The 20830-nt window shown below is 42.3% G+C and overlaps 1 protein-coding gene across 1 annotated transcript in view; it reads right to left on the bottom strand.

Moving 5' to 3' along the window:
• The window catches only part of Dennd5a (DENN domain containing 5A), a 64589-nt gene that overhangs the window by 29680 nt on the left and 14079 nt on the right, over positions 1-20830 (bottom strand). The window contains 6 exon segments of the mRNA XM_052201355.1: positions 752-1069; positions 6059-6162; positions 6165-6245; positions 12577-13234; positions 13900-14009; positions 14705-14776. Of these exon segments, the coding sequence (XP_052057315.1) occupies positions 752-1069; positions 6059-6162; positions 6165-6245; positions 12577-13234; positions 13900-14009; positions 14705-14776 (1343 nt within the window).

The raw sequence follows: 20830 nt of genomic DNA, 5'->3' as shown, positions 1-20830 counted from the left end.
ACCGGAAAACCAGGTGGATCCCTGGAGGGAGCTCAGCATTGCAGGATCTGGTTTAAGCTGCAGCTGAACTCTAGACTATGCTCTGAATCTTGGGTGAAAATGCTTAAAGGCCTGGCTGCTATGATGCCACGGAGCAATGGATATGAAAGGTCCACAATTCTTCCCAATCACTTTGCAGAATTTCACACAGAATGGCAACAGGCTCTCCATGACCGTCACAGAAGCCACCCAGACTTAGATCAAGTAACAACTGGTAGAATAGCTGCTTGTGCTCAGTCTCCCATATGGTGCATTCCTTCACTGCTCACAAATATGCACTGTCAGCTGGGTGGTGCTGACACCTTTAATCCCAGCACTTGGGAGGTAGAGGTAGGTGGATTTAAGTTCAAGACCAGCCTTGTATACACTGAGACCCTGTCTAGAAAAACTTAACAATAAAAAGTGCATTGTCAGTCGAGCAGTAGTGGTGCATGCCTGTAATCTCGGCACTCTGGGAGGCAGAGGCAGGTGGATTTCTGAGTTCGAGGCCTGGTCTACAGAGTGAGCTCCAGGACCGCTAGGGCTATACAGAGAAACCCTGTCTCGAAAAAAACAAATCCAAGAAATAAAAAACAAAAAACCAAACAAGACAAAACAAAACAAAAAAGTTCATTGTCCTGACCTGGGTCCTTTCTCATCCTAAATCCAGCTTCCCCAAGACAGCACTCTAACACAGATCCAATCTGTCACAAACTGATTTCCAGCATCTTACTTTTTCCAAACTCACTCCAGTCCTCTTGACCAAAGCTTGCAACCGAGCAATTGTTTCATTTTCCTTGAGGAGCTCGTATGAGTGCAAAGGGGAGCCCGCAATGTTCCCGTTCCTCTTGTCAGACACGAGCTCAGAAGCTCGGATCCTCTTCAGCTTCGAGGCGCTTTCGCTACAATGAAGGTTCCCTTCAGGGGGAACACCGAAGGCCATGAGGATCTCAGAGACCTCCTGGACAAACTCCAGTTTGTTGGGAAATTGAGGCAAGTCCTCTGGCAACTCAATGAAGTGGTTGTCAACATCCACAAAGCAGAGGTTAGCCTGGAAATCAACACAGGAGGTATGAACAAATGGGGTCTGAAGAGAGAAGTTTTAGAAAGGACAATAGGTAATGACCTGACAAATGTGAGGTGCAGTGTAAAGATGGAGAACACAAGGAGACAGTCCCTCCGCCCCAAGCTCCCTCTGCTTTCTAAAATAAAACCTTAGTAACATGGCTCTTTCCTCAAAGGTAAAATGCTAGGGGAAATACTAAAAGTAGTTGTGAAGCCGGGCGGTGGTGGCGCACGCCTTTAATCACAGCAAACAAAAAGTGATAGAGACCAAGCACATGCCTGCGACCACTACTGGGCAGCACTGGGATTTGAACCAGCTCAACCTCAGTCATACACTAAAACTGCTCACTAGCACTTCGGCTGATATTCAGATCTTGCTTATCAATTTAACACTTTCAAATCCTTGTTCTTGTTAGTTTTCTTGTACTATAAATTAGATCATGCTTATCTTATTAATCTGCCCTTACAAGAAATGTAGCATTGCCTTCACTCCTACAGATTACTAAAAGGTTAAGAGTCTCTCTCATTTATATAAAAGAGATACCTGTTAGAGTTGTTTTTGAGAGTTATATCAAATATTTTTATAGGACATTTACATGTGTTTGTGACTGAGTGTGTGTGCACAAGAGAAATTTAAGACAACATTCGGGAGTAGGCTCTTTCCACCAGGTAGGTTCATATTGTTAGGCTTGCAGGCAGGCACCTTTACCCACTGAGCTGCCTCACCACCCCCCATTTAACTATTAATTTATGTGAAACAGGTCTCGTTATGGCATCAGATTTTGGTATTCTATCTAAGCTCCACACCTACCTGGCAATAGCCAGGTATGCCCCGCCCCATAGATCTGGCCCACTATAAAAGGGGCTACTTGCCCCTCCTCTCTCCCTCTCTTTGCTCTCTTCCATCCCACTCTCACCTCTCTGCCCCTTGGGCTCCCCTCCCCCCTCTCTCCATGTGGTCATGGCCAGCCTCCACTTCTCTCTCTCTCTCTCTCTCTCTGTCTCTGTCTCTGCCTCTCTCTACTTCCACTATACCACTAACTTCCACCCTCTACCTGAATAAACTCTATTCTATACCATGCCTCTGTGTGTGTGGTCCATCAGGGGGAAGAAGTGCCTGGACAAGGGCCTGCCTGGGCACCCCCTTCCCCCACACCGCTGTGCCACACTCCCTTAACCCCCAATTCTCTCTTTTTAAGCCCCTTCATCAGATAAGGGTCCTTCCTTCAGCGAGACAATGTTACTATATACCAAATGCTGCCCCAGTGACACATAAGTTTACCCATTGTTCAACAGCCTTTATGTTCTAAAAGAAGCAGTCAGAGGATTACATGATCAGCTCCCTAACACAGCCATTCCACAAAATTCATCTACTACAGCTACATTGTGAACAGACCTCTGTATCATTAATGCTGAGTATATAAATCACCCTATCAACCTATAACTATAAAAAGAAAGCCTTCGGTCTCAAAACTTCAAAGACTAGGAGATTCACTTTAAACTTTACTTCTGAATTCCTCTTACTAGATAATGTTGACTCTGCCTCATTAAAGGCCAATAAATATTTATAACCTAAAAACAGACTACTGTATACTTATTCTTTTAAGATTTTTAACATTATTAATGCTCTTAGGCCAAGCCATCAAAAAAGAAAATCAAAACAAAATCAACTCATCTAGTCATGGGTCCTTTACACAGCTGACAGAATGAAAGGCACACATTTCCATCTCTTACCCCTTTGTTTCTTTTAAAAAGAGGGTCAGAGAAGTTTTTCCAACAAGAAACAGGGAAGCTACTGAAATATCTAGATTCACCCAATAATGCTTGGTGGCTTCTCTCCCACTGTTGTCGGTCAAATAGAGAGTGTCCATAAAGATCTCTTTTCATTTATTCATTCATTTATTTCTTTGATCTATATGGCTGCTTTGCCTGTGTCAGGTCTCAGGCAGTACACAGATCCGGTCTTGGCCCAATTCAAGCTCCTAAGGATTTCGGGAGGTTAGATAAAAGCCAGCGTTCCTCAGGAACTTGTATAACAGGATCCCAGTCAGCCAAAGGAGTCACTTCCCTTGCTTTTGGCAAATGGGATAAGAGGCTCCATTGCCTTATACCTGTGGTTATCAGCATATCAAAGCCCACACTCTCTTGCTCCCAGGCTCCTCAGGCCTCATTCACAGGTACCTGTCATTTATTTCAAAACCCCCTCACTAACCTCCTGGCCCTTCTCACCACCACCCCAAACCCTCCTAGCTACTCATCCCCCTTGTAACTCACTATTTTCTGCTACCACCCTCTCACTCCCCACTTCCCTAGCCCTGGTCATGTCTGGTCTATTTCTTTTTCTCTCTGATCTGGACTCTTCCACAAGCCTCTGGATATTTTCTCTCTTATTCACAAAAAAATCTCCCTGTAATCATGGATGGCTAGTTTGATGCTTTATTGCCCCCCTGCCCATTAGCTGCATGCATAAGTGTACTTGGTACCTGGGGAGGTCAGAAGAGGGCATCAGATCCCCTGAACTAGCCCCACCACGTGAGTGCTGGGAATGGAAGCGAGGCTCTCTGGGAGAATAACAATGTTCTTCACCACTGAGCTATCTCTCCAGTCCCATCTATAAAGAATTTATCAATCCGAAATTCTGTGGACATATGGGGATACCCTTGAAGAGAGGTGGCTGAGATACAGGAACCTCTCTAAGTAGACCTCTTCACTAGTCATTCTGTAAAACGAGGCTGAAAAGGGAAGGGTAAGAAGGCAAAATGAAGAAAGAGGCCATTTAACTTCTAGGCTCATAAAACAGTCTCATGCTATTTCCTCTCAGCACAGGCTGACAGCTGAAGCAATTTATAAACCTATGACCAAATCCTCAAGCACCCCCTCCCATAACTGAGAAAAGGCCCAGAAGCACCTGTGTGTCTTACTCTGTGAAAGACTTTGAGAAGATGCAAAATGTGGCAAAGACACTGAAGCCAAACAATCAGTTCTCTGCCCTCTGTCATGCTGAAAAGGACCATGGTAAGACAGCTACTGTCTAAGATATTCCTCATAAAGCCTCCAAATCCCCCAAACTCTCCCACACTCTTCCTTCAATGGGCCACAGAGCCCTTTGCCAGCCTTAGCTGCCAAGCCAATCAGTTCTCCCTCAGTGCATCTTTGAGCTCATCACTGAGGGGACCTCAGCACACAGGGTCCTGAGGGAAAGCTAATGAGAATGTCCCGAGAGAAGACAGATGGAGAGAAAAGAAAGGGACAGGCAGGAAGTGACAGCCCCTTCCTCACTTGATGCTCTCAAGCTCACTTTCTGACATGGTTGCGTCTTCAGACAATGAAAGCCCAAAGAGAAGTGAAAACAAAAGATGCCTCACAAGACCAGCTCTAGCTCTCAGAGCGCAAGGCCAGCTGAGATCATGTGTTGGTGTTAAAAAGAACAAAGGGCTTTTTACAGACTTCTGATGGCCAAAGATATGGCTGCAACTGATGAATTCTAATTTGAGGGTCTAAGAAATGAACACTCGTCTACAGAAAGTCTCTTTACACTCCAAGCTTACCACCTCAGTATCCTGATGCATCCTGCCTTCACACGCCCCTCCAACAGCTGAGTTCAAAGATCCCTCATAGTCCAAAGATGTCAACTAAAATGCTAAATTACCTGAGTAATAAAATGTAAGCTAATTCTTTCTTTATTGTCTGTTATATAAAACTATGAATATGCATTCTTTTGAGAAAAAAAACACAAAAGTATGTTTCAAGGATATCATTACTCTTACCTCATCTTGTGTAATGGTTTATTCTTTTTAAAAAACTGACCCAAAGTTCTTTATCCCCTCAGAGGTTGTCTGCTATAAATTAGGGGAGAAAATACTCAGCTGGACAACTTACCCTCAAAAATGTGTGGCCTTCAGAGGGCAAGTCTGGGTGAATGGACTCTGAGGCCAGTAGACAGACCTGCTTCAGAGGACAGGTAGGTGCTCAGCATCCACCGTCCACCCCTCCCCAGCAGACCACAGGGGGGAACTCAGGGGCAAAGGCTGGTCTAACAATGGAATAGCCGCAGAGCATAGGATCCACATGCCACAACACACAAAGCACGGGGGTCTCTTATACACACAAATCCTCAAACAGTCTAATTAAGAACACTGCTGGTTTCAGAGCAACTTCTTTCCATACCCTTGTGCCTAAAAAATGCGTGGAGGCCTGGAGGTGGAAGTGCACACCTGTAATCCCAGCACTTGGGAGGCAGAGGCAGGCGGATTTCTGAGTTCATGGCCAGCCTGGTCTACAGAGTGAGTTCCAGGACAGCCAGGGCTATACAGAGAAACCCTGTCTCCAAAAAAACCAAAATCCAAAAAAGAAAGAAAGAAAAGAAAGAAAGAAAAGAAAGAAAGAAAGAAAGAAAGAAAGAAAGAAGAAAGAAAGAAAGAAAGAAAGAAAGAAAGAAAGAAAGAAAGAAAGAAAGAAAGAAAGAAAGAAAGAAAAGAAAGAAAGAAAAGAAAGAAAGAAAAGAAAGAAAGAAAAGAAAGAAAAGAAAGAAAGGAAAGAAAGAAAGAAAGAAAGAAAGAAAGAAAGAAAGAAAGAAAGAAAGAAAGAAAGAAAGAAAGAAAGGAAGGAAGGAAGGAAGGAAGGAAGGAAGAAAGAAAGAAAGAAAGAAAGAAAGAAAGAAAGAAAGAAAGAAAGAAAGAAAGAAAGACCTGAGAAACATGTTTGAAAAACTAATATGTATGGGGAAAAAAAGCAATAATAAAAAATAAAAACACACTGGGCACATCAGGTGATGAAGACCCTCTGGAGTAGTATAAATTTGGGGCTAAAAGCTCATTGTATTTTTTTCCTGAAAAGTTATTCATGTTCCATGTCCCCTTTCAGCACCCCAACCCCCCAAAAAAGGCCCTTGGTGGAACCATGCTAGACTCCTCCCAGAATCTTCATCCCCCAGGCTGGAGATGCCAGAGGCACAGCACATGGCTTCTCTTCTCACCTCCTGAGGCAGCTCCAACTTTGAGCGGTCATCCAGGCCATTGGAATGCAAGCCCATCAGGTATGGAACAGGAGCATCTAAGAAATGCAGGAGAGAAGCTGGAGGATGGGAACATAGACATGCTGCCATTGGAAAGGAAACATCAGAGCTGTAATTGTCTCTGCCACGGTCATCAGTCTCTGGTAATCTAGGTCAGAGGGGAAAAAAGAACAACATAATAAGCACACTCAACAAACCAGTCAACTGAGACACTTGCTTCTCAAAGAGAAAGCTCAAAGTGTCAATACAATTCACCTGACCCAAGGACCACTATGACTCTCTATTGGAGGCCACAGACTCAGACCCCCTGGTAGACTGCTATCAAATACACATGTCCAACTAGTAATAAAATGTAATATATAGAAATACGACAGAAAGAATAAATAAAAGAATAAAAAATAAATGAATAAAGAATAAATGGCACCTTTCTCTAGCCACTATTCAAATGCATATTCTCTAGAGTGGGGGTGGCTGGATTTTCTGCTCTCCAGACAGCAAAGCAAGATCACTCACCACCCCAACACTTCGACACACAATATGACTTTGTGAGTTTAGCTAGGCATGGTGGCTTATGACTACAATCCCAGCACTGACACTGAGGCAAAAAGATTGCCATGAATTTAGAGCTATTCTGTGGGACTCTGTCTCTTGCTCGTGGCTATTCAAAGGAAAGTGTGACTGATAATTAATTTGCTATTTGTGTGAGGAATATATCCCAGTTCCTGGCACACAGCTCCTAAGAACCCTGAAAATCCTGGATACTGAGATGAGTAGTGGCTGAAAGGTCAGATAGAGGCCTCCCTGGTTAGCTCCAAGGTGAGTTCTAATCACCAGAAAGGCATGAGTAGACTTTCAGTCCAGCTCTGATCTCAGGGCAGTTGCTAGAAACTTAATCACCAAAGAGTAGAGTTCATCACTCAGGCTTGTATAGTAATAAAAATAAAATAAAAATAAAAAAGTAGATTCAAAGAGCTTCTGGGGTCTTTGAGCTCAGTACACACACTGAGGTGCTAGACTGAGGCTCACCCGAAGAAGCCAGCATGGGGATCCCTGCACTGTGCAGTCCTATTAGGCTGGTCTCAAATGTATCTTTTATAATAAATAAGTAAATATTCTCCTCCGCTATGAAAACCACTCTAGAATTTTATCAATATGAAGAGGAAGCTATAGGAACCTCAAAAATATACAAAATACAGGCAGCCCAGGCTTGCTGCTGGTGGAGCCGCTGGGGCTGATGTACAGTCTGGACTAACTCATCCCTTCTCTTCCCTACAGTGGCACTTAAACACATATTATGAATACATATTCCACCCACCACTTTGAGATTGTGTGTACGGGAAGGAGTGAAGAAGAGAAGGAGTGAGGGAGGGATGGAGGCAAGCAGAGGCCTTTCCTTTCTTAACCACAAGAAAACCAAAGAGCCTCCCCTTCCTTCCCCTCACCAAAGTGAGTGAAGCAAATGCTAGTACATTCGGTGGCTGTGCCAAAACACCATGGAAGTGAGGCATCTCCCCAGACGCCCTTCTTCACTGTGAGGTTCAACTGTACTGGATTCTGCTCAGCTGACAGCTCCAGTGGCTGAGAACTAGGCCCATATGTCTATCAGCCCATACATGTATCAGGACATACTAGAGAGGGTCATTCTCTGCTCCGTAGAAGCAGGCTTTTCAACACTGTAAAAACCTAAGTCTTGCTTTTCCCCTCCTCTTCAAGATAAACCTAATCAGTATCTAAAACACATAATTTTATTGGCTTTAGATCTAAATCTCTGAAGAGCTTCTTGCAATGCAATTGAAACTGTGATATTCTTTTAAAACGAGACTGAGAATAATATAATCTCCATTTGCAAGGCTATCTTTTCATTTCTGTGGTCTATTTTAACAGAGAAATGTTGAGTTTTATAGCCTTCTGGTCTGTATAAGTTGTGAGTTCTCTTCCCCTAACTTTTGAATGTTTTATTGTTGTGTTGTTTGCTTGGTTTTGGTTTTGTTTTGTTTTTCTGAGCAGCCTCCCACCTTGAAGGATGGCTGAACAATGCCTCAGGGATCCAGCAATCTATGGCGCCCACACTAGAATGCTAACCTCCGGGAGTCATACACACAAATCCTCTTTTGTACACTAGTACCAACGATAACATCAGCATCTCCTTGGCCATACATAGCATTCCACACCACTCAACTATCAATACTTGAGCGCCAAGCAACTGGCTAAGTCCTCTTACAGCTCTTCCCCACACTGTAATGTACAACTGCTTCTAATAAAAGGAGACCATTTAAAGCTCACTAGAATTAGAGAAAACGAACATGTCTTTGTAATTTGTTCTTTTAAAAAAATGTGTCACAATTCTGTCCTTGTGCTACAAGACAGCAGGACACACTACAGAGTATATATACACAAACTAAGGCACAATGACTTGGTGACATGATCTTACGGGACCACCACTGGAGCACATAAATAGTCTGCCACTGATCAGAAAGTTATTGCACAGAACAAAACTGTTTTTATGCAGAAGTTAACAAAAGGAAGCCTTTGGAACCACTCATCAACAGCTGATTTTTTTGGCCTATAGTGCTTCACAACATTGTTGCCATCATTTAATATTCACAAATTTTATCTAAGAAAGTCTGGGTTCTTAGATAAAACTGAAATATTTACTAACATCAGGGCAATAGCTCCTCAAGAAATTATCGGAATTAGTGGCTGTTTATTTTTGATAGGTATGTGCTCTACAATTCATAATTGTTCTACAAGTTGTGATGGATAATGCCTGTGCTCACAGCAAGGGGAGAGAGACAGAAAGACTGAGTAGAGTCATGCAGGTCTAGGTCAGCCAGAGCTACAGATTGAAATTCTGACTCAAAACAAACAAACAAACAAACAGGCGTTTGGGGGATGGTTCAGTAAATAAGAGCAGGTACAGCCTTTCCAGGAGACGTAAGCTTGATTTCCAGCACCCACATCAGGAGGTTCGCACTACCTGTAACTCCAGCTCCAGATGACCCAATGCCTCTTCTGGCCTCCATGGGCCTGTGTGTGTGTGTGTGTGTGTGTGTAAATTCTGAACAAAGCCAAAACAAGAGTCTCCATTACTTCAACTTCAAACTAGGTCCCAAACCCCAACCACATCATAGCAGTTTTAACTATATACCTCCTTAGCACCAGCTTTCTTTCCCCTTCTCTCAAATGGATAATTACAAAATCTCACTAACCAGACTCTCAAAGAGAATGACCAGAGGGCTGGAGAGATAGATAGCTCAGTAGTTAAGAGCACTAGCTGCTCTTCCAGAGATCCTAAGTTCAATAATTCCCAACAACCACAGGGTGGCTTACAGCCATCTATAAGAGGATCTGATGCCCTCTTCTGGCATGCAGGCATATATGCAAATAGAGCACTCACATGCATAAGTAAATACATCTTTAAAGAAAGGAGGGCCTGGAGAGATGGCTCAGTGGTTAAGAATACTGACTGCTCTTTAGAGGTGCTGAGTTCAATTCCCAGCAACTCCATGCTGGCTCACAACCATCTTTAATAGGATCTGATTCCCTCTTTTGGTATGTCTTAGGACAGCTACAGTGTACTCATATACATAACATAAATTATTCCTTAAGAAATTTTTTAAAGTTTTTTTTAAAAAAGAAAAGCTAAAATATTTTGTTAAAAATGTTATTTATGGGCCGGGCGGTGGTGGCGCACGCCTGTAATCCCAGCACTCTAGGAGGCAGAGGCAGGTGGATTTCTGAGTTCAAGCCCAGTCTGGTCTACAAAGTGAGTTCCAGGACAGCCAGGGCTACACAGAGAAACCCTGTCTCAAAACAAACAAACAAACAAACAAATGTTGTTTATGGTACCAAGTGGCCCACACCTTTAATGGGGATGGAGGAAAGAGATGGGCATTTGAGGCCAGCTCTGGTATACAGAGCAAGTTCCAGGTCAGCCAGAGATAGGAGGGAAAAATTCTGTCTCAAAAAAATAAATACATAAAAATAAAACAACAACCAAAATGTTCTCAAGAGCTGGAATAATGGCTCAGTGGCTAAACACACTAACTACTCCTCTAGAGGGTCCAAGTTCAGTTCCTAGCACCCATACTAGGAGGCTCACAGCTGCCTGTAAGCAGAGTCCCAACATCCTCTTCTGGACCCACAGGCTCCTGTGTGCATTAAGAGTACAGTACGTTACTCACACACACACACCATATACATAAGTTAGAAATGTAAGTCATACCTATTCATTTAATAAGTATTTCCTAGATACCCTTACATACCAGTCATGGCTCCAGCACTCAGAACACCTGCCTCTGCGAGAAAATGAACAGTAAAAGCCTTGCCACTGTGCAGGGACAAGGTCTTTGTCCATGTAACCAACACTAAGACTCTAAGACAACTTGAATCCTAAAAATATCACATATACACATACACACACACACACACACACACACACACACACACACACACACACACACGGGGGGGGGGGGGGGGGGGAGAATATTCTAAAAGACAAAGGTTGGGAAACTGTCAACTAATGAGTGTGGGGAGGACGCTAAGGGGTGGGTGTGCATGCCAGTGCATACATGAGAAGGTAAAAAGATAGCTCTGGAGTTTGTTCTCTCCAACTTTTTTGTTTTGGTTTGGTTTTTGGTTTTTGGTTTTTGGATTTGGTTTTTTTAGAGACAGGGTTTCTCTGCATAGCCCTGGCTGTCCTGGAACTCACTCTGTAGACCAGGTTGGCCTCGAACTCAGAAATCTACCTGCCTCTGCCTCCCAGAGTGCTGGGATTACAGGCGTGCGCCACCACCGCCCGGCCCCTCCAACTTTTATATAGGTTTCTGAAATCAAACTTAGACTGCCAGACTTAGGTGGGCAAGTGCTTTTAATCACTGAACTATCAGAAGCCCAACCTGGAACATTTTGAAGACAGATATCCACAAGTTATTCAAAAGGACCTAACCTACTTTTTAAGCAATCACCTAGAGGGGAGAAGGATAGCTCAGCAGTTAAGAGCACATATTGCTCTTCCACAGGACCTGTGTTCATTTCCAGCATATATGTCACATGCTTTACAAGTGCCTCACACCAGCTCCAAAAACCCTGAAGCCTCTGGCTTTCATGGGCACTTGTGCACATGTATATATACCCACACAAACATATACATATTTAAAAACAAAAATAAATCAGCCGGGCGGTGGTGGCGCACACCTGTAATACCAGCACTCTGGGAGGCAGGGAGGCGGATTTCTGAGTTTGAGGCCAGCCTGGTCTACAGAGTAAGTTCCAGGACAGCCAGGGCTATGCAGAGAAACCCTGTCTCGAAAAAAACAAATCAAAAACAAACAAACAAAAAAATCTTTACCGGGAAAAAGACCCTATTTGTAATCCAAAATGAAAATAAACTGTTTTAAAAATTACTCTATTCCTGGGAAGTAGAGGCAGGCAGACCTTTGTAAATTCAAGGCCATCCTGGTCTATAGAGGGAATTCCAGGATGGCCAAGGCTACACAGAGGAACCTTGTCTTGAAAAAACCAAATAAATAAACAAATTTATAAATAAAATAAACAATTCTACTGAAAGCTGGAATTTGGGCTGGCATGACAGCTCAGCGGTAGAAGCACTGGGCTGCTCTTCCAGAGGCTCCGACTTCAGTTCCAGCACCCACACCACACCATGTGGTTCACAACTGTCTGTAACTCCAGCTCCAGGGGAATCTGATGTCTCTAGACTCTGCAGGCACCTACACTCATGTGCACATACCCACATGCAAACACATACACACCTACACAAACCTAAAATAATAAATCTTTTCTTTTAAAACAACCAGAACTCTTCTTCCCCAAATATCATACTTCTATCTTATCTTTCTCCAAAGTCTTTATCTTCCATCTACATATTTTACTTATTCATTAATGCCTTTTCTCTCATTAAAATACAAATTCTACTCAGAAAGATTACTTTTTCTACTTTGTCCATCACTTTTATCTACCACCCTTGAAACAATGCCTGGCATTGTGCACTAAAGGATGCAATGAATTTTATGATACTAGTCTGACTCCGCAGAGCAAACAACTGTTTTTTCTCACCTACTTTAGTATTCTTTCTAAACCTGCTATTCACATTCAACTCTCATTTATAGAAACAACTCAAACAACAGAAAGATGCAACAATTCATCTTCTCAGTATAAAAGAATCCTTGATTTTACTGTCAGGCCAAAGAAAAGACAGAATACAGAACAGAACTGATGGACCATCACTGCTGGAGGCCACTACCCTAAACCCTTTTCAGTGTCAATCAGAAGGAGTATTCCCTCCAAAACTAAAGTTTCTACCAAAAGGCCATGATGAGAGCCAACCAGAAATGCTAGCTTCTCGGGGCCCATCCGTTCTCCATCCACCTGCAGAGACTGGACAGTCCCTGACTTTTACACTCAGACCATTAAGGCAGGGACCCTACATGGGCGGAGTGTTGTAGCCAACACTGACTTACGCTGTGAGTAGAGCAGTATTTGAAATTCCAGAAGGGCACAAGTAAAAAGCTGAAACACGTTCTCCACCCCAAGCAGTTCAAAGACTTCTTTGACGGGAAAATCAAATAGAGGAAGCTCATTGGTACTTGGTCTCTGGCAGATTATTGGCCCATAGACCCCAGAAAACTTCAGGGAGCGACCAGGAGGTGGAAGTGGCACCTCATAGAGTACGTTGTAGATGTAGCTCTCAAGGGGCAGAGGAGGGGGCTGGGGTGATGTGACCGCCTGGTGGAGCTGCTGCAGCACACTCCGACACGCCTTCATAAAGGACATGGGTGTAATGAGACAGATGCACTTAGAGACATAGAGTGTGTCCCTGCTAATGTCGTAGGAGTTGAAGCGCTGCAGCTTGGTCCCAGGGATGCCTTCACCATCTTCCATGCCACTCTGATCTCCACCATCAGCAAGTGGAGCATGAAGGACATCATACTCAGCATTGTGCATGTGGTAGAGGGTCTGCATTGCACTGCAGATCTGCTTGCTGGTCACTTCTTCATAAAAGGTAAGGGCAAACCCAAATGTCCGAGAGCCATCCTCCCTTGTGATAATAAAGGCATGGAACTGTGGCTCCCTGGGATCAGCCTGGGTCTTGAATGCCAGCCCTTTGGGCATGCACAGCTGCAAAAGACAATAGGAAAACAAGTAGTGAGAGCATTCCTTGTCCTCTCCAGAACACAAATCAGTTAGCTACAATCTACCATCTGGACATCTGTCTACCTCCCCTAAAGCTCTCCCACACTAATACAATACACACACTGACGCATTACTATATATTTGTCTGACACAATAGGAACATGATTTTTCAGTATATTTGATACATTGATCAAATACAGGATCATAGGCAATGTGTACTACAATCTTTTCTTCAAGAACTACTGGTGTTGGGGTACCTTAATGATGTGCTGATCCAGCATCAATAAGCCCAGAGTTTAAACCACAGCAGTCCAAAAATCAAATAGAACAAGTACTGCTACCACACCCAGGATTCAAAACTTTTCTATAAATTACTCTGCACTAATTCCACGGCTAACAAATACTAACCATCCAGGCTGGTAAGATGATGGCTCAGGGGTTAAGAGCACTGATTGTTCTTCCAGAGGTCATGAATTCAAATCCCAGAAACCACATGGTGGCTCATAACCATCCGTAATGAGAAACAAACAATAAAGAACCTATGGGCTAGAGCCAGCAGGGCCCAGAGCTAGAGGGGCCAGAGCAAGAGGAAAAAAGGAAAGGGAGTTGGGGATTGGGGGGAGATTTATAAAAAAAAAAAAAATACTAACCATTCCTACTGCATCCTGATCAAAGGGATTCCAGTCTACATTCTCAGGGTATCGGGCAAGGACCTTAGACTTAAATGTTCGTCTCAATGGCGTCTGCTCAAAATTTTCTCCTGTTTAAAAAAAAAAAACAAATAAAGCAAATCATCTCCACAAAGTCCCTTTAAATCACAGGATCATGAACACAAAGTGTGTCAGTCCAGCAAGGAACAGAAATGAAGGCAAGGGGTTAGTATGCCAGCCACCTAAGTAGAAAAAGGCATCAAAAGTTACTGTGTCAATAAGAAGCTGAGAAAGTGTAGCGCAGTTAATAGTGGACACTGCTACCTTCACAAAGCATTCACTGCTAAAGCCCAATGGTTAATTTTCTTGTAAAAGATGGAAAAAGTACAAGAAATGAAAGAGGATTGCCCATCCTCCACCCCCAAAGCCACATTTAATTTGCCTAAAATCAACTGGAAGCACTTTAAGAGTATGCTATATAGTTCTGTGATAATAAAAACACAGAGACATTAAGAAGACTTCAGGGATGCTAGCTAATGGACTGTTTTATCAGTTCAGAATCATCTAAAATTGCTACAACTCTTAGTTTCTCCCTGCCTCCTCATAAAAACACTAGCATATGTTGCAGTAATAATATTAAAGTGAGGAGAAAGGAATCAAAAAGAATTGTCATCTAGAGAGACAAAACCTAAGAAATCTACTGCTCAAAAAAGACAAAGATGGTTAAAAGGCCAAAGAGTCAAAATGCCACTGGAGAGACTAAGAACCAGAAAGCTCTGTGTGCGCTGTTTGGTTTTGTTTTTACCTTCAGTCGTACTTGAAATGAAAGGGCTGGCACCATCCCTGGCTTTAGAAGCCTGAATGTACTGGCATAATGCTATATGATAAATAAAATAACAGAGTATTACAATAAAGCAGTGTTATTCAAACTTTTTGACCATGACTCCAGCACAAAACACATTTTATTGTCACAAAGTAATAAACACATATATGTATGTGTATATATGAATATATACATATATATACATATATGTGAATATATAAACTAAAACAAAAATCTCACAAAATAATACTTACCCTTACTTTACATAATATTCTTTCATATTTTCTATTCCAAAATAGGGTGACTGCAAAGCTGCGTGTGATGGCCGTTACTTGTTATCTCAGAGCTCAAGAGACTGAGATGGCGCACTGCACAGGGCCTGTCTGTACATGCCAGCTAACAGACTTCTATCCACACTGTAGTTCAGAACTCAGGAGACCGAAAATAAATGTTCTTTGTTCTTTGGCTTCTTTTTTTTTTTTTTCCCCTTTTGAGACAGTGTCTCTATGTAGACCAGGCTATCTTCAAACTCACAAAGATGTATCTGCCTCTGCTTCTTAAGTGCTCTAATTAAATTAAAGGCATGCACCATCACACTCACCAAGAGCCAGCAATATTAAGAGGGACGCATTGTTCATCATTATAGAAAGGCACAAACCTCCTCCCACAAATCATCCCACAGGCATTTTACTAGTTTCTTTTTTAGAGTTGGAGATGTTGCTCAGCTGACAGGGTTTGCCTAGCATGTTCAAAGCACGTTCAAACCAGTTATGATGGTGTATATCTTGTGCACATCTGTTATCCCAGTACTCTGAAGGTGAAGGTCAAAAGATCAGGAATACAGAGATGGCTCAACAGTTAAGAGCATGCGCTATTCTTCCAAAGGACAAGGGTTCCAGGGGTTCAGTTCTCAGAACCCACATGAGGAAGCTCACAAACACCTCTAATCCAGTTCTAGGGATTTGATGCCCTCTTCCAGCCTCTATGGGCACTACAAGGATATAGTGCACATCGAAACAAACAGGCACACACATGTACATACTAAAAATAAATTTTAAAATTTTATATATAAGGTCATCTTGCCTACTACATAGATTTGAGCCCAGCCCAAGCTTTAGGAGACCCTGGAAGGGATTGGGGAGTTAGATATACTACTTTCTAATTAAAATCTTTTTTATCCACTGAGTTTTTGCCTAAGCTCAGAAGCAGCAGCCCATTTCTTCATAATTTTCAACTTCTGTCAAGACACAACTTCCTTCTAAAGTAAAGTGAGTACCAACCACATTTTCAATTTCTCTCATCTTCTATATTCCTTCTGCCCAATAGATTCTTCTGAACCTCTCCTTTTGAATGTATTTCATCTCTCAGAATATACTTAATAGTCTTCACTCAGGAAGACCAGAACAATCAGCAGGCAGCTGGCAACTGCTACAACAAAGGCCTATGGCTTACACAGAGCAGTCTCAGTGTTCTCTGCAGCACCTGCAGAGATCCACCCACCCATGGCAGGCCTGAACCTACTGCATAAACTAATCCAGCAGCAAACAGCTGACACAATGATCCTGTCTGCAGTCAAAAATCCCAGAAAGTATTTTTAACCCACCTTCATTTCTGAGAAGAGATAACTAATTTGTCTTTCTAAGCTTCTAAAACTTACTAAGTTTGCTCATTTCTTTTTAGCTTATCTAGAAATTCCCCTGAGTAAAATCACAAAATATATGAACATACACAGGGGTCAGAGAGGCTACCACTGTCCAAACTAAACGTTTCTGGAAACAGAAACTGTCCTAAGATGGCGACAAGGAGTCCCTAAACAAGATGAGCACTCAGACAATGGAATAAAGGACAGACTAGGGGAACAACAGCAGCCCTGGGGGTAAGAGTGGAGCCAGGGCCTGGAGAGAAGGCTCAGAGGCTAAGAGCACTGACTCCTCTTGCATACCAGTTCACAACCACCTCTAACTCCTATTCCAGAGGGCCTAACACCTCTGGCCTCCACAGGCATCAGGCACACACATGGTACACATACATATACACAGACAAAACACTTTAAAACATCATTTTTAATATATAAATTTTTATATTTTATATAAAACAAACCTTTTATATTTTATAGAAATGAATATATTTTAATGTCAAATAAATGAACTAACAAACCTGAGGTCAGGTTTGTTTATATGATTCAATCCTTTATTGTTTATAAAGGATTGCTGCATTTTAAAGGAGAGCTGAATTTTTAGAAGCAGCAGTAAAAAGTTAGTAACAGAAACAGCTATATAGATCACTTCCTGAAACGTGTGTACAGAAGCAATTAGTCCTTCCATTGTGTAGATAGCTAGAAAACTCACACACTACAGGAACGAGACCCTGTCTCAAAGAAAAACTAAGAAACAAACCTATTAATAGCAACAGATGTAAAAAGTAAATCCATTCCCCCTCTCTGGATTTTTTGAGACTGGGTTTTTGTATGTACCCCCCCCCCCCCGCCCCCGGCCGTATGAAACTCAATTCTGTATACCAGGGTGGCCTTGAACTCAAGCAATCCAGCTGTCCCTGCCTCCTGAGTACTGGGATTAAAGTCGTGCACTACCGCCTAACCCTAACTCCCATTTCTACAGCAACTTAAATGTTGGGTGTGCCTCTATCTCTATGAATTTGTCTCTACAAAAATACATTCTGGAAAACCCAAACTAAACTTTGCATACTTTATGACATCTAATAGGTTATATAATTTTTCTGCTTTGGCTAAGCCAAAACACAAACTAGTATTTGTACCTCTATTGATCTGTTGGTATCTGCTTGATTTAAATAACCCTAAATGTGGGGGTCATTTTATGATTTTTTTCTATGAAAATATAAGGATTTTTTCTACTATTATGAATCGTAATGTAAATATCTGTGTTTTTGATGATCTCACGAGAACACACAGCTACTAAGGTAGCATCTCAGATTTGCAGAATTTGCTTTATTTAGTAGGTAATATGATGAGCTATCAAATTGTGGTCCTAAAACAAGACATTTCAAGATTTTGATGCAGCAAACCTGGTAAACCATACCAAACAACCTAAAACTGATGGGGTTAGCCTAGCACAAAACTCAGAGCTTACATCATAGTTTCAAAGGATCTGTGAACTGAAACCTCTATTAAACTACCTCCAGAAGCATTATTGTCTGCCTCACAGGAGGAACAAACCACAGCGGACTCATTTAACACAGACTCTTGCAAATGCTACAAATCTCAAAGAGGGGAGGTGGAAAAACAGACAAAAAATAAAGATTAAGATGGTCATACTGATTTACATAGGCATATAGAAATAAAAGGAAACAGCGGGACAGCAGAGTTCTCTAGTGAATGTAGCTCCAGACGACCCTGAGTCTCCAGGACTTGAAAACATTTTACAGAGCTGCGGCTTTGTCTCTTTTAACTGTGACTTGTGTGCCATCTCAAGCAAAATACCTTATGAAAAGAAAAAAAACCACACACACAAACTGTAAAACAGAACAAAATGGACTAAAGATGACACGCTTAAGTGCCCTACTCTAACTTTTACAGAAACAGGAAGGTGAGACAACTTTACTCATTCCCATACTGGTCATGCATTCAGTCCTCTCCAATGGGTAAGTTAACAAGAAAAAATGGAGTCAAAATTTTTTATTTATTTTTGCCTGTATAGGTATGTGTGCCATCTGTGTGTCTAGTCTCCAGAAACCCCAAAAGAGTAGGCTAGATCCCCTGGAGCTCACAAGTGTTTGTGAGCCACCATGTGGGTGCTGAGAGCTAAACCTATGTCCTCTGCAAGTACTCTTAACCTCTGAGCCATCTCTCTCCAACCCTTAATCCCACTCAGAAGACAAAGGCAGGCAGATCTCTGAGTTTGAGGCCAGCCTTGTCTACAGAGTGAGTTCCAGGACAGCCAGGGCTAAATACCCTGTCTCAAAAACCACAAGGGGAAAAAAAATTAATGTATTTTCAGTGTGTGTGTGTGTGTGTGTGTGTGTGTGTGTGTGTGTGTGCGCGCGCGCGCGCGCGCGCGAGCGTGTACGTGTGCACGTGCGCACACAATATCCAGCAGACAGTGTAAGATCCCCTGAAGCTGGAATTATATGAAGGTTGCAAGCCACCTGACAGAAGTGCTAGGAGCCAAACTCAGGTCTTTGAAAGGCAGTATGAACTCCTAATGGTTGCCAACTCTCCAGCCTGCAAGCATTAACAAATATATCTAAACAAAACAAATTTTCTGTGACATAGAGCCTTCAGAAATGGATACCTAAAGACCCAGGATAAAATGTCTGGTTTTATGCTTAGGCCCAGTGCTGAATGGAAATCTACACAGAAATGTAGTTGGGTGAAAGGGATGATCAGATGAGAGGGACCCAGCAAGGGGGTCCTACACACACTCCTTTCTTCAGACCAGGGCAGAATTCTTCTAGAATGCAGCATTTTAAGTTTTAACTACTGTGCCTAAAAGATCCATAAAACAAAACCTATAAGTCCCTTGCCGAAGGACAGATATATCCTGAAATGCTGGAGGCTACTGTTTACATAAAATGACAAGTCACATGTTTACACTATCCTAAACAGTCTGTTTGACCCAACTGCAATGGATGTCCTTGATCACATGAACACCTGACCCTGATTAGATGTAGGCGAGGAGTATCTCAGGATGGATATATGCTTGCCCCTGACTGGACCAGATGGGAGATATAGTGGCCTTGTGGGGTTGCCTTTTTATGCTTCTGCAAGATGTAACTCATGGTCATTTCCTGGGACTCCCAGAATAGTCTGGCCAGAGGCCATTATCCTGGCCAGTTATTTAATTAAAGCTTCCTTCAAATTTGGCTCAAAATTGTAGTAGTGACCTTATCTCAACAGGTGGCATTAACACTTCAAGCTAACTTTGTTCTTAGTCTTGAAAATGTTTTGGGGGGAGGGTGGCAGCAGGGCAGGTAATGCTGATTCTTTAGAGGTTACTAACATTGACTCATCCCCAAATACTTTAGAATTCTAAGGTGTAATGTTTGGGTCAGAGACTGCAATCCATTCACAGCAAAATTTAATGTTTCTGGCAAGTTGTCTAGAGATTGCAGTATCAGTCTTTTCTCATCAACTCATTCTGTCCAAATTATACATAATTGATCCTGACAATAGAGAAAAAACAGATTTTGCTGTTTAGGATTTTATTTGCTCTTTTTCAAATGAGCTTTTTTGGTGTGATCTCATGTATTCCACCCAGCCTGGCCTCAAACCTACAATGTTGCCAAAGATGACCTTAAACTTCTGATCATCCTGTTTCCCCCTCCCAAATACTGCACGTGTAGGCATCTGCCACCACCCTGCTTTCAAATGCGGTTATTTGAGATTTCACATTTAGTGCAATCTGGCATAGACATACTTCTTAAAGTAATACTGGCCAGGTGGCATAAGTCTTTAATCCCAGCACTTGGGAGGCGGAGGCAGGCCGATTTCTAAGTTCGAGGCCAGCCCGGTCTACAGAGTGAGTTACAGGATAGCCAGGGATATACAGAGAAACCCTCTCTCAAAAAAACAACAAAAAAATAAAAATAAAAAAATACTCACCAGGACAAGTTTTTTTCTTTTCTTTTTAGGTTCTTGAAAACAAATCTAAGAAGCCACAAACATTCTAATTATAATGCAAGTTTTCTTAAGGCAACAGTAGCCACATTAGCCACTTTATCATAAACATGACAACAACAAAGCAAAACAACACACCTGAAAACAAACCTCTCTGCCACCAGAGAGACAGAAGTGGGCTGCAGACAGAGCCTGGGAAAGGGATGCAGGCTCTATGCCCTCCCATACCCTGCCCTTTACAGCTCTACTTTGGCTTTTTCTCAATCACATCCTGTAAAATAAATGAGTATACTAAATAAAGAATCCAGCAAATACTAGCTCCTTTTCTTCCAAGGACTGCTGTACACATATGTCCCTTCCAAATCTGTATGTGCCCTTCTCCCCAGCCTTGAGCAGGCTAAATAGACCTTAAGTGTTTGCCACAGTTGGACCTTAATGACCTAGGTAGAGTCTTTCAACCATGCCCTATCTGCAATTTCCTACAGGAGTAGACAGAGCTTGCTTTATAACATAAT

The sequence above is a fragment of the Apodemus sylvaticus genome, chromosome 1 (assembly GCF_947179515.1).
Source record: "Apodemus sylvaticus chromosome 1, mApoSyl1.1, whole genome shotgun sequence".
NCBI classification, from domain to species: Eukaryota; Metazoa; Chordata; class Mammalia; order Rodentia; family Muridae; genus Apodemus; species Apodemus sylvaticus.
This window is presented reverse-complemented; position numbering and strand designations above follow the sequence as displayed.